This window comes from Cherax quadricarinatus, chromosome 3 (genome assembly GCF_038502225.1).
Source record: "Cherax quadricarinatus isolate ZL_2023a chromosome 3, ASM3850222v1, whole genome shotgun sequence".
NCBI lineage: Eukaryota > Metazoa > Arthropoda > Malacostraca > Decapoda > Parastacidae > Cherax > Cherax quadricarinatus.
In genome coordinates, this window is record NC_091294.1 from 27,202,837 (window position 1) to 27,216,404 (window position 13,568).

The 13,568-nt window shown below is 40.8% G+C and overlaps 2 protein-coding genes across 2 annotated transcripts in view; one reads left to right on the forward strand and one right to left on the reverse strand.

Annotated features, from left to right (window-relative positions):
- Positions 1 to 2,148, forward strand: part of LOC128706535 (oligosaccharyltransferase complex subunit ostc-B) — a 46,032-nt gene extending 43,884 nt beyond the window's left edge. Inside the window, exon 4 of the mRNA XM_053801455.2 lies at positions 1,831 to 2,148. Coding sequence (XP_053657430.1) covers positions 1,831 to 1,849 — 19 coding nt within the window. The 3' untranslated portion in view covers positions 1,850 to 2,148. The remainder of the gene's footprint in view (positions 1 to 1,830) is intronic.
- The window catches only part of LOC138853423 (uncharacterized), a 65,682-nt gene that overhangs the window by 27,240 nt on the left and 24,874 nt on the right, over positions 1 to 13,568 (reverse strand). The gene's annotated exons all lie outside the window — the stretch shown is intronic.

Consider the following 13,568-nt stretch of genomic DNA (forward strand, 5'->3'; position numbering starts at 1 on the left):
GAGGAGTGGTATTAGGAGGCAAAAACTTCACCTTAATGAATTTCATGTCCCCATAAAGTCGCTCTGCCACGTCTGTAGGATGACCAGGGGCATTGTCTAACACCAGGAGGCACTTAAGTTCTAATTTCTTTTCAGTTAGGTAATCTTTCACATTGGGGGCAAATGCATGGTGTAACCAGTCATAGAAAAAGTCCCTAGTGACCCATGCCTTACTGTTTGCCCTCCACAGCACACACAAATTCTCCTTGAGGACATTCTTTTGCCTGAACGGTCTGGGAGTTTCAGAGTGATACACTAATAAAGGCTTCACTTTGCAATCACCAGTAGCATTGGAACACATAAACAAAGTAAGCCTGTCTTTCATAGGCTTATGTCCTGGGAGTGCCTTTTCCTCCTCAGTAATGTAGGTCCTGCTTGGCATTTTCTTCCAAAACAGGCCTGTTTCATCACAATTAAACACTTGTTCAGGTTTCAGTCCTTCACTGTCTATGTACTCCTTGAATTCCTGCACATATTTTTCAGCTGCTTTGTGGTCCGAACTGGCAGCCTCACCATGCCTTATCACACTATGTATGCCACTACGCTTCTTAAATCTCTCAAACCAACCTTTGCTGGCCTTAAATTCACTCACATCATCACTAGTTGCAGGCATTTTTTTAATTAAATCCTCATGCAACTTCCTAGCCTTTTCGCTTATGATCGCTCGAGAGACGCTATCACCTGCTAGCTGTTTTTCATTTATCCACACCAATAAGAGTCTCTCAACATCTTCCATCACTTGCGATCTCTGTTTCGAAAACACAGTTAAACCTTTGGCAAGAACAGCTTCCTTGATTGCCTTTCTGTTGCCCACAATAGTAGCGATGGTTGATTTGGGTTTCTTGTACAACCTGGCCAGGTCGGCGACACGCACTCCACTTTCATACTTATCAATGATCTCTTTCTTCATCTCTATAGTAATTCTCACCCTTATTCCTGTAGGGTTGGCACTAGAAGCTTTCTTGGGGCCCATGGTCACTTATTTTCCAGATAAATCACCAAAAACACTGTAATAATACGAAATGTTCCGATTGTATGCTTGGATGTTACCGCGGAGGCTGGCTGGTAAACAATGCCACCGGCGGCACATGTGAGGCTGGCTAAGGGCGCACATTGGACGCGTCTCAGACGAAGAGCGGTGAGCGGGTTTTTGGGCGGTATGCGAGGCAAAATTTTTGCGATAAAAGTGAGCGGTATGCGGATTGAACGGTATGCGATGCGTACGGTATGCGGGGGTCCACTGTATTTGGTAATTGAAATAGGTAAATGGGCAGTTTCTTGTACTCATTCAACAGAATAGGAAATATACTAGTGAAATAGCTATGAGTTTGGTTGACTGGAGCAATAGAATTGGCCAAAAATAGAGCTTAAATTGGGCAAAATTGCTAATGCGTAAATATTGCTGAAACTGCTAACTTTGCGAGGGCATAATTCTGTAAGTTTTCCATCAAATTTCATACTTTTGGATTCCTTACCTTTGGAAAAAGATTCTCTATCATTTCATAAGATATATTTTTTTTCTATTTATTATTTTTTTTTTTGGGGGGGGGGGGGGGATTTTTCTACCCTGGAAGCAAGTTTGTGAGCAGGGGTTGTGATACTGAAAGGGTTAAGTAATAGAAAATGCCCATAAATCCTTTTATTATTGCCTCACCCTTTTGGGTTTAGTGCTTATTTTTGACTTCAGAGGTATTTTAATTAACCCATTGATAAGATTTTTTTATGTATCAAGTTTATTACAGCATTGAAACAAATATTGAATGACTCATGAAACATTTATCTTTTTTTCAGAGGTTATCTAATGAGCTGAAGAGTTTTAGGATGTACTGTCTTCATCACAGCTGTGAATGTACCTGCCATGAGTTTTGGCCAGAATTTTCCTTTTGCTGTGTGCATTATACATGTTTTATTGCTTTATAATGTCTAGAGGAGACATTATCAACTTTATTTCTTGACATTTTACTTGTTTATATTCTGTGGTTTACATTATAAAATGTTTATGAGGCATTTAAAAATACAGAAATTGTTGGGTCATTGGGAGCTTATTTTTTGTGGATGGCTGTATGGAGGTACTGTACTGATATGTACAATAAATTTTTCAGATAAATATTTTTATCTATACATCATCCTATTTCATACAATAATTAACTTCCTGCATGTTTATTAAATTCATTATGGACTAAGAATCCTAGATGTGTATATGTTTCCCACTGTGAAGGCTGTGTAATCTATTTTTAAATGTACCAATTTGCTAGCTCATGAGTCAATGACAAAGTGAGAGGGAAAGGTAAATGTGTACTTCTTGTAAAGACTGATATTCCAAATGGGAGGAGAATGAAATTAGTTCTGTAGCTTCCACACCCACACATGTACTTGCATCAGGAGTGACATGTCCAGTGACACTGGGCACCTGATGTTTGCAGTATTGATGGCTCAGTGGCTGGATATCCTATTTATAAACCATTACAAGTGGCTATGAGAGAGGTGTGTATCCCCAGTCCTCTGTCTTTGGAGAGGGCCAAACATCCATGTCCTGATGAACCCTGTTTAACTTGATGCTCTTCTGTAGGGCCTGCCACTTCTAAAGGACATTAGCTATGCATCTTAGATACGTGTAAAGATCTTTTAATCCAAGGAATTGGAGCAACCCCTTCCTTAGATCAAACTTGATCATGTCTGATTCACCGGGTGCTATATGACTCAAATTACGAATGCATTGCCCTGTGAGTTTTATCTCTGCTCACTCATGGTAGCTCAATGGTCCACCACACTTCAATAGAGCATATGTAGATTACAGCACCTTGGGAATGGGAGGTAATCAGATCTGATCCAAGAAAGTGGAGGGTAAGTAGAATTCCTTGTATTAAGACTCGTCCACCAGCATCATGATAAAGAGCCATTACGACCTCTAATTTTTTTAGTGTTAACAGTTCACTCACTGAATGTGTTGCTGGTACACAATAAACTACCACTCACAACATGTGTTACAGATGCAAAATAAACTACCACTTGCAACAGGAACTGTTGGTGCACAATAAACTAGCTGCTCAGGCAGTACAAATTCAAAAGTAGCTGTGTTGAAGTCCCTCCATAATTCATGAGAGTATCCCTTGTATAACAACCCCAGCCACCTATTTCCTCAATCTTATTTTCCATTTATATTACTATTTAGGGTTTAAATCTGCAGCATCAAAGTTGACATCTTTTGTGAACACTCAAGGAAATTTATATTTAACATACACTAAATTTCCTCAGATTAGGCAATATTGTCTTAATCCTTAATTTTATATTTTATAATTCACAAATTTATATGAGCTTAAATGAGTCACTCTTGAATCATACTCAATTATTACTTATTCATACATGACTGTCAATGGCATCCCAACACATGGGCAACCATTCTACGCCACTCTACATGACTGCTGTATAACCTTTGCGGTTATGATTATAATAATCTGCTACAAGACTGATATGTAGTATGGGTGCCCTTGTGTTGGATTGCCATTGACAGTTATGTCCAATTAGCAATACTAGAACTCAAGTGTGACTAATGGCCATTAGCATATCAGTGCCTGGGATTAGCCCAGTTCATCTTGGTTCAGATTCTACAGTCTGAGAGCATGGAGGTGTCCCTGTCTCTTCGCTGTATTCATACATTCCTACAATACACAGCAGAACTAGGAGTAATTATTACTGTCCATCATTCTGGGAGAATTCATCATCTATCCCAGGTAGAGCATGACAGAACAACAACTTTGAGAGGCTAGAGTTTTACCTTGATTGCCTTAAAGCTTAGTACCACTAACTTAACACCTCTATAAAGCTCGGGAGCTGCAGAATAAGACTCACGAGACAAGATATAGATGAATATCCTCAAAAGGCTCAGGAGCAGCAATTCAACTCAGCCAAACTGAAAATATTTATCACAAAATCATAAGACAATTTTCAATCATGTTATTTTGAGAGTCATAGCAGCTAGGATGGGACTTAAACTAGAGCACGCCACAACCATGCTGGTGTGGGATTCGTCTAAAAACCTGTATTCATGGCAACAGTGGGGACCTTGCAGCCTCCCTGTGGTGTATAGAAATGTACCTAATTGGATGAATCTTACTAGGTCAGTATGATCTGGTGGGTAACACACTGGCCTGCAAGTTTTAAGACTGGCTTGCCATGGATTCGAGCTCCATCCTTCTGTGGCCTGACCCTTGTGGGTTTAATGCCCAGTTACGATTTTAATAATTCTGTGACCTGAAAAATATGAATATCCAGATGAAACAATTGCCCTCAAGAAGTGTCTTAATGCCAGTGAGGGGGCGCTTGACCCAAGGCCTGGATCTAGACCTCCCTTTACTTGGCTCGAACTTTTGCTTACCAGACACTATATAACCCCTGCTGATTTAGTGTTGCCCAGTGCATAAACTGAAAAAATAAGCATCAGATGAAACTAGGTTGGCTAGGACCATAGAGTTTTCTTTACTACATAACATGGCACCAGTGAAAACAATAGTATTTTCAGGAAGAGGTTTCTTAAGTCTCTTTGTTATATCAAAGAAACCAATAACTATGCAATTCGAAAGTCATTGTTCTATAGCAAGAAATGTGTTAAAGAATAACTATAAAAATGTAAATATCTAATTAAGCCTGATTTTTCAAATTTGTTGAAAATTAACAAAAAATAGCATCTAAATGTTACAGGGAGTTACACAAAAGCATTTAATACTGATAAAAGTTAATATGTCGACTGAAAACTAATTCCTTAGAGCTCTTGAAATGTAACTATTACACCCCAATTTTTTTTATATAAATCTGACAAATTGCACATACAATATCTAATAAAAATTTGAATAATTGTTTAAGTAAGATTAACCAGTTTTGAAAAAATAAACCAATATGAAGAGATACTCAAGTTATCTCATGGTGACCTTTTTAAGGGGAGCTCCTTGTTGTGGTAAAGAGGATATTGGTCTGAGGAATTGGACCTTTTGGTCTTCTTCCTCAGACCAAACCTAATTGCCCTCCAATCTCCCATTCCCTATCCCAATTCCCCCATCCCTCCACTCCCCTTTCTCCTCCTTATCCCTTCCCTATCCCCTTACTGTTTTCAACCTTTGGGATTCTTCCCTCAGGCATTCTAGTTCCTAGGTAGGGGGAAGGGTACTGTGGTCCATCCCATTCCGTTGAGGTCCTTGGTGATGCTGTAGTTTTCTGTGGAATCTGGATCAACCAGTGGCTTTTGGGTGACGGGTGTATCTCCGGAGGCTGGCTGTTGGAATCCGGGAGGTGGTGGCCGAAGGAGGTATGCTTTGTGGCGGTTATCCGACTGCCCTCTCTCTTGTCCACCGAGGTGGCTCGGTAGATGTGAGGTTGCTATCCCAGATTATTGGTTTACTGGCATGAAGGGTAGGGCATGGCATGGGTTCCATGCCGCATCTGCACTACTGGTGGTGCTTGGGTCCTCTTGGGCATGGAGGGAAATTTATGGCCCTTTCATTTCTCTTAGGAGCTATCCCTTCATGGATTCCCCCCCCCCCCATTTTTTATTTTTTTTACCTCTTTTTCTTTTGTTTTATAAAAAAAAAAAACAAAGAAAGAAGTGACACAACCATGGAGTCCCAAATCCAAGAACCATCTTCCACCCCTCTCACCCCCGCCCAGACCAACGCAACAACAACAATGGCAGACGACTCAAAAACTTTCTCCCTATTCTCTCAACATTCATCCTCATCCATGGCTCGCACCCAAGCTGACTTGTCTACAGCTACGGATAACACCCGAGATCTCTTCACCCCAAACGGCAACATAGATTACAACTCGTCAACACCCAAAGGTATAGCCCAGGAATTCAGTCCTCAACAACGACCCAACTCCATTGATAAAATTCTACAGGAAAATAGTATGCTAAGACGGCAAAACCAAACCTTTGAAAAACTCATTGGTGACCTAGAGCGCTCTCTATATACCCAAAACATGAGGATTAAAGACCTAGAATGCTATCTTATGACACAAAACTCAAAGATTAGTGAACTAGAAAACAAACTGACAAAATTAATAAACTCATCTAAAGAACATACAAACCTGCACTCAACTATAGACACACATACTAAACAAATAAATTCCCTCACCACCAAGCTGACAGAAGTTACACAAGATTGGAAGTTAAACATGGAATCCCAGTGGAATGCATGCTTCCATTATCAAAGGGATATGATTGAACAAGACAAGCTCCTAGACTGTCATTTTAACCAGCTCTACCTTACCATCAGATATAACCAATGAGAATTGCACCATCAAAGCACTCCAGCTAATAAAAGATGAGATAAAGGTTAAGATTGAAACCAGCGATATTAAGGAGTCCCGACTGCAGGGCAAGCCGGGTCAAAAGCAAAGTATTATTTTATTAACACATTGGCCGATTCCCACCAAGGCAGGGTGGCCCGAAAAAGAAAAACTTTCACCATCATTCACTCCATCACTGTCTTGCCTGAAGGGTGCTTTACACTACAGTTTTTAAACTGCAACATTAACACCCCTCCTTCAGAGTGCAGGCACTGTACTTCCCATCTCCAGGACTCAAGTCCGGCCTGCCGGTTTCCCTGAACCCCTTCATAAATGTTACTTTGCTTACACTCCAACAGCACGTCAAGTATTAAAAACCATTTGTCTCCATTCACTCCTATCAAACACGCTCACGCATGCCTGCTGGAAGTCCAAGCCCCTCTCACACAAAACCTCCTTTACCCCCTCCCTCCAACCTTTCCTAGGCCGACCCCTACCCCGCCTTCCTTCCACTACAGACTGATACACTCTTGAAGTCACTCTGTTTCGCTCCATTCTCTCTACATGTCCGAACCACCTCAACAACCCTTCCTCAGCCCTCTGGACAACAGTTTTGGTAATCCCGCACCTCCTCCTAACTTCCAAACTACGAATTCTCTGCATTATATTCACACCACACATTGCCCTCAGACATGACATCTCCACTGCCTCCAGCCTTCTCCTCGCTGCAACATTCATCACCCATGCTTCACACCCATATAAGAGCATTGGTAAAACTATACTCTCATACATTCCCCTCTTTGCCTCCAAGGACAAAGTTCTTTGTCTCCACAGACTCCTAATGCACCACTCACCCTTTTCCCCTCATCAATTCTATGATTCACCTCATCTTTCATAGACCCATCAGCTGACACGTCCACTCCCAAATATCTGAATACATTCACCTCCTCCATACTCTCTCCCTCCAATCTGATATCCAATCTTTCATCACCTAATCTTTCTGTTATCCTCATAACCTTACTCTTTCCTGTATTCACTTTTAATTTTCTTCTTTTGCACACCCTACCAAATTCATCCACCAATCTCTACAACTTCTCTTCAGAATCTCCCAAGAGCACAGTGTCATCAGCAAAGAGCAACTGTGACAACTCCCACTTTATGTGTGATTCTTTATCTTTTAACTCCACGCCTCTTGCCAAGACCCTCGCATTTACTTCTCTTACAACCCCATCTATAAATATATTAAACAACCACGGTGGCATCACACATCCTTGTCTAAGGCCTACTTTTACTGGGAAATAATCTCCCTCTTTCCCACATACTCTAACTTGAGCCTCACTATCCTCGTAAAAACTCTTCACTGCTTTCAGTAACCTACCTCCTACACCATACACCTGCAACATCTGCCACATTGCCCCCCTATCCACCCTGTCATACGCCTTTTCCAAATCCATAAATGCCACAAAAACCTCTTTAGCCATATCTAAATACTGTTCACTTATATTTTTCACTGTAAACAGCTGGTCCACACACCCCCTACCTTTCCTAAAGCCTCCTTGTTCATCTGCTATCCTATTCTCTGTCTTACTCTTAATTCTTTCAATAATAACTCTACCATACACTTTACCAGGTATACTCAACAGACTTATCCCCCTATAATTTTTGCACTCTCTTTTGTCCCCTTTACCTTTATACGAAGGAACTATGCATGCTCTCTGCCAATTCGTAGGTACCTTACCCTCTTCCATACATTTATTAAATAATTGCACCAACCACTCCAAAACTATATCCCCACGTGCTTTTAACATTTCTTTCTTTATCCCATCAATCCCGATTGCCTTACCCCCTTTCATTTTACCTACTGCCTCACGAACTTCCCGCACACTCACAACTGGCTCTTCCTCACTCCTACAAGATGTTATTCTACCTTGCCCCATACACGAAATCACAGCTTCCCTATCTTCATCAACATTTAACAATTCCTCAAAATATTCCCTCCATCTTCCCAATACCTCTAACTCTATATTTAATAACTCTCCTCTCCTATTTTTAACTGACAAATCCATTTGTTCTCTAGGCTTCCTTAACTTGTTAATCTCACTCCAAAACTTTTTCTTATTTTCAACAAAATTTGTTGATAACATCTCACCCACTCTCTCATTTGCTCTCTTTTTACATTGCTTCACCACTCTCTTAACCTCTCTCTTTTTCTCCATATACTCTTCCCTCCTTGCATCACTTCTACTTTGTAAAAACTTCTCATATGCTAACTTTTTCTCCCTTACTACTCTCTTTACATCATCATTCCACCAATTGCTCCTCTTCCCTCCCGCACCCACTTTCCTGTAACCACAAACTTCTGCTGAACACTCTAACACTACATTTTTAAACCTACCCCATACCTCTTCGACCCCATTGCCTATGCTCTCATTAGCCCATCTATCCTCCAATAGCTGTTTATGTCTTACCCTAACTGCCTCCTCTTTTAGTTTATAAACCTTCACCTCTCTCTTCCCTGATGCTTCTATTCTCCTTGTATCCCATCTACCTTTTACTCTCAGTGTAGCTACAACTAGAAAGTGATCTGATATATCTGTGGCCCCTCTATAAACATGTACATCCTGAAGTCTACTCAACAGTCTTTTATCTACCAATACATAATCCAACAAACTACTGTCATTTCGCCCTACATCATATCTTGTACACTCATTTATCCTCTTTTTCTTAAAATATGTATTACCTATAACTAAACCCCTTTCTATACAAAGTTCAATCAAAGGGCTCCCATTATCATTTACACCTGGCACCCCAAACTTACCTACCACACCCTCTCTAAAAGTTTCTCCTACTTTAGCATTCAGATCCCCTACCACAATTACTCTCTCACTTGGTTCAAAGGCTCCTATACATTCACTTAACATCTCCCAAAATCTCTCTCTCTCCTCTACATTCCTCTCTTCTCCAGGTGCATACACGCTTATTATGACCCACTTTTCGCATCCAACCTTTACTTTAATCCACATAATTCTTGAATTTACACATTCATATTCTCTTTTCTCCTTCCATAACTGATCCTTCAACATTACTGCTACCCCTTCCTTTGCTCTAACTCTCTCAGATACTCCAGATTTAATCCCATTTATTTCCCCCCACCGAAACTCCCCTACCCCCTTCAGCTTTGTTTTGCTTAGGGCTAGGACATCCAACTTCTTTTCATTCATAACATCAGCAATCATCTGTTTCTTGTCATCCGCACTACATCCACGCACATTCAAGCATCCCAGTTTTATAAATTTTTTCTTCTTCTCTTTTTTAGTAAATGTCTACAGGAGAAGGGGTTACTAGCCCATTGCTCCCAGCATTTTAGTCTCCTCATGCGACACGCATGGCTTACGGAGGAAAGATTCTTTTCCACTTCCCCATGGACAATAGAAGAAATAAAGAAGAACAAGAGCTATTTAGAAAAAGGAGAAAAACCTAGATGTATGTATATATATATATATGCATGTGCGTGTCAGTGAAGTATGACCAAAGTGTAAGTAGGAGTAGCAAGATATCCCTGTTATCTAGCGTGTTTATGAGACAGAAAAAGAAACCAGCAATCCTACCATCATGCAAAACAGTTACAGGCTTCTGTTTCAGTCATCTGGCAGGACGGTAGTACTAACTGGGTGGTTGCTGTCTACCAACCTACAACCTGCTATTTGGTTAAAATTCAATTCCACTGATGTAAAAAATGATTTAATAAGTTCCTCCATCAAGAAAAGGAGTAATGTGTATGCAAATGAGTGCTTAACTAAAAAAACGACAGAACCTATTATACAAACTTCGAAAACTTAAGCATGATAATGCATCAATAAAACAGTGCTTATTGATAACAAACGATGAAGAACTAGCATGTTTCCTCTCATTCACTGGTTTGACTGAACCTTGTTAAGCCATATCTCAAGACATTATCAACCATGTTCAGTGCTGTAGTATAGTAAAATTTACCCTTATTTTAATCCATATTTTCATAGGACCCCAATGGAAATAAGTCACTCTGTCTGACTTTTTTGGGTTATCCCAGGTTCTCTACACATATGCTGCTATGCATGATAATCTATGTAACTGTATTTGTGTATACCTGAATAAACTTACTAAATGTTAGTGCATAATGGTAATTAATTCCCAGCTACTTAAGACACCTAAGGTGCTATTGAAGGTGTTAATCCAGGTACTTAAGTGTTTTATTCTCTGTGTGGAAAATTGCATTTATCTGAATATATCATTATTTACATAACAGTAAATGAACATAGATAATTATTATTTATCAGTTAGACAAGTTAGACAAGTAGTGAGCTACTCAAGTCCCAATATGACTCAGTTTTTAGCAAGCCGCTAACCAGACTGAGAGTCGAAGATCAAAATGAATTTTTTATGAGAGAGCCACAAAATTTGATTAACACAAGCCTATCCGATGTTATCCTGACGCCAAATGACTTCGAACAGGCGATAAATGACATGCCCATGCACTCTGCCCCAGGGCCAGACTCATGAAACTGTGTGTTCATCAAGAACTGCAAGAAGCCCCTATCACGAGCCTTTTCCATCCTATGGAGAGGGAGCATGGACACGGGGGTCGTCCCACAGTTACTAAAAACAACAGACATAGCCCCACTCCACAAAGGGGGCAGTAAAGCAACAGCAAAGTACTACAGACCAATAGCACTAACATCCCATATCATAAAAATCTTTGAAAGGGTCCTAAGAAGCAAGATCACCACCCATCTAGAAACCCATCAGTTACACAACCCAGGGCAACATGGGTTTAGAACAGGTCGCTCCTGTCTGTCTCAACTATTGGATCACTACGACAAGGTCCTAAATGCACTAGAAGACAAAAAGAATGCAGATGTAATATATACAGACTTTGCAAAAGCCTTCGACAAGTGTGACCATGGCGTAATAGCACACAAAATGCGTGCTAAAGGAATAACAGGAAAAGTCGGTCGATGGATCTATAATTTCCTCACTAACAGAACACAGAGAGTAGTCGTCAACAGAGTAAAGTCCGAGGCAGCTACGGTGAAAAGCTCTGTTCCACAAGGCACAGTACTCGCTCCCATCTTGTTCCTCATCCTCATATCCGACATAGACAAGGATGTCAGCCACAGCACCGTGTCTTCCTTTGCAGATGACACCCGAATCTGCATGACAGTGTCTTCCATTGCAGACACTGGAAGGCTCCAGGCGGACATCAACCAAATCTTTCAGTGGGCTGCAGAAAACAATATGAAGTTCAACGATGAGAAATTTCAATTACTCAGATATGGTAAACATGAGGAAATTAAATCTTCATCAGAGTACAAAACAAATTCTGGCCACAAAATAGAGCGAAACACCAACGTCGAAGACCTGGGAGTGATCATGTCGGAGGATCTCACCTTCAAGGACCATAACACTGTATCAATCGCATCTGCTAGAATAATGACAGGATGGATAATGAGAACCTTCAAAACTAGGGAGGCCAAGCCCATGATGACACTCTTCAGGTCACTTGTTCTATCTAGGCTGGAATATTGCTGCACACTAACGGCACCTTTCAAGGCAGGTGAAATTGCCGACCTGGAAAATGTACAGAGGGCTTTCACGGCGCGCATAACGGAGATAAAACACCTCAATTACTGGGAGCGCTTGAGGTTCCTAAACCTGTATTCCCTGGAACGCAGGAGGGAGAGATACATGATTATATACACCTGGAAAATCCTAGAGGGACTAGTACCGAACTTGCACACGAAAATCACTCACTACGAAAGCAAAAGACTTGGCAGACGATGCACCATCCCCCCAATGAAAAGCAGGGGTGTCACTAGCACGTTAAGAGACCATACAATAAGTGTCAGGGGCCCGAGACTGTTCAACTGCCTCCCAGCACACATAAGGGGGATTACCAACAGACCCCTGGCAGTCTTCAAGCTGGCACTGGACAAGCACCTAAAGTCAGTTCCTGATCAGCCGGGCTGTGGCTCATACGTTGGTTTGCGTGCAGCCAGCAGCAACAGCCTGGTTGATCAGGCTCTGATCCACCAGGAGGCCTGGTCACAGACCGGGCCGCGGGGGCGTTGACCCCCGGAACTCTCTCCAGGTAAACTCCAGGTAGGAATTTGGGACACCTAGGTCGCAAAAAGTGTCCCCCTTCGATACCTACCACTGTCATATCCACAAGTTGCTCTGGACCTATTAATTAAATGAAATATACATCACCAGGAATGCTGGTAAATATATAAATTTGTGGACTGTATATTAAAAATAATAAATGATTATAGATACACATATATACACATTTACACAACAGAAGGAGAATATATCTTAATCATAACACTCACCAATTTGACTGGAGATTAATGTGTCATGTACAGGACCCCCCCTCCCTTATGCCTACATTTATGAAGAATTTACTGGCCAGAAATTAAACATAATTTAGACAGCTTATCTGAGGTTCCTGGAGTTGTCCTGTCCTGTCGCCTGATTCTCAAATTATGCAGGAATGCACATCCAACAATTTTGCCTCCTATTTGAGAGGTGTCAACCCAATTTTAACCTCTAGAGCACGAAAAATTCTTCCCATTACGCTAACGTTCTGTTCACTTCAAACAGCAATGGCGACTCACCTCCCCAGCTGCAGGTTTCCCATTTTCGATAACATACTTCTTTTAAAAATACAATATAGGGCATCTAATTATCTATAAATTACCGTATTTCCAGAAAATATATACAGTATTTTCCACACTGCGGCCGGCCGGAGTTCGTTGCTAAACGACTCAAATTGCTCATTTGACAATGGTGGAGGACCTGGGTACATATAGGATCTGGCATCCACACGGCGACATATTACACAAGATTTAATCACCCTTTTTACACTTTGCCGTCCTTGTGGAATCCAGAAAGTTTCCCTAATACAATTTAAGGTATCTTGTACCCCACCATGCATTACATTTGTATGGGCATTTAGAACAATCAAATTTGTTAGATGATGAGTTTTGGGCAGTAAGATAGGGTGTTTAGCATAATCACCCAATTCAGCATTTTGTATCCTACCTCTGCACCTAATTACATTGTTCTCTAAATACAGCTCCAATTTCTCTATTATGGAACCTTTCACAATTTTTCTTTCCATCATCAATTTAATCACATTTCCATAGATTTCCTCCTGTACCCTCTTTATCCAATATTCAAGAGCATGTGAAAACTTATATATATGATATATT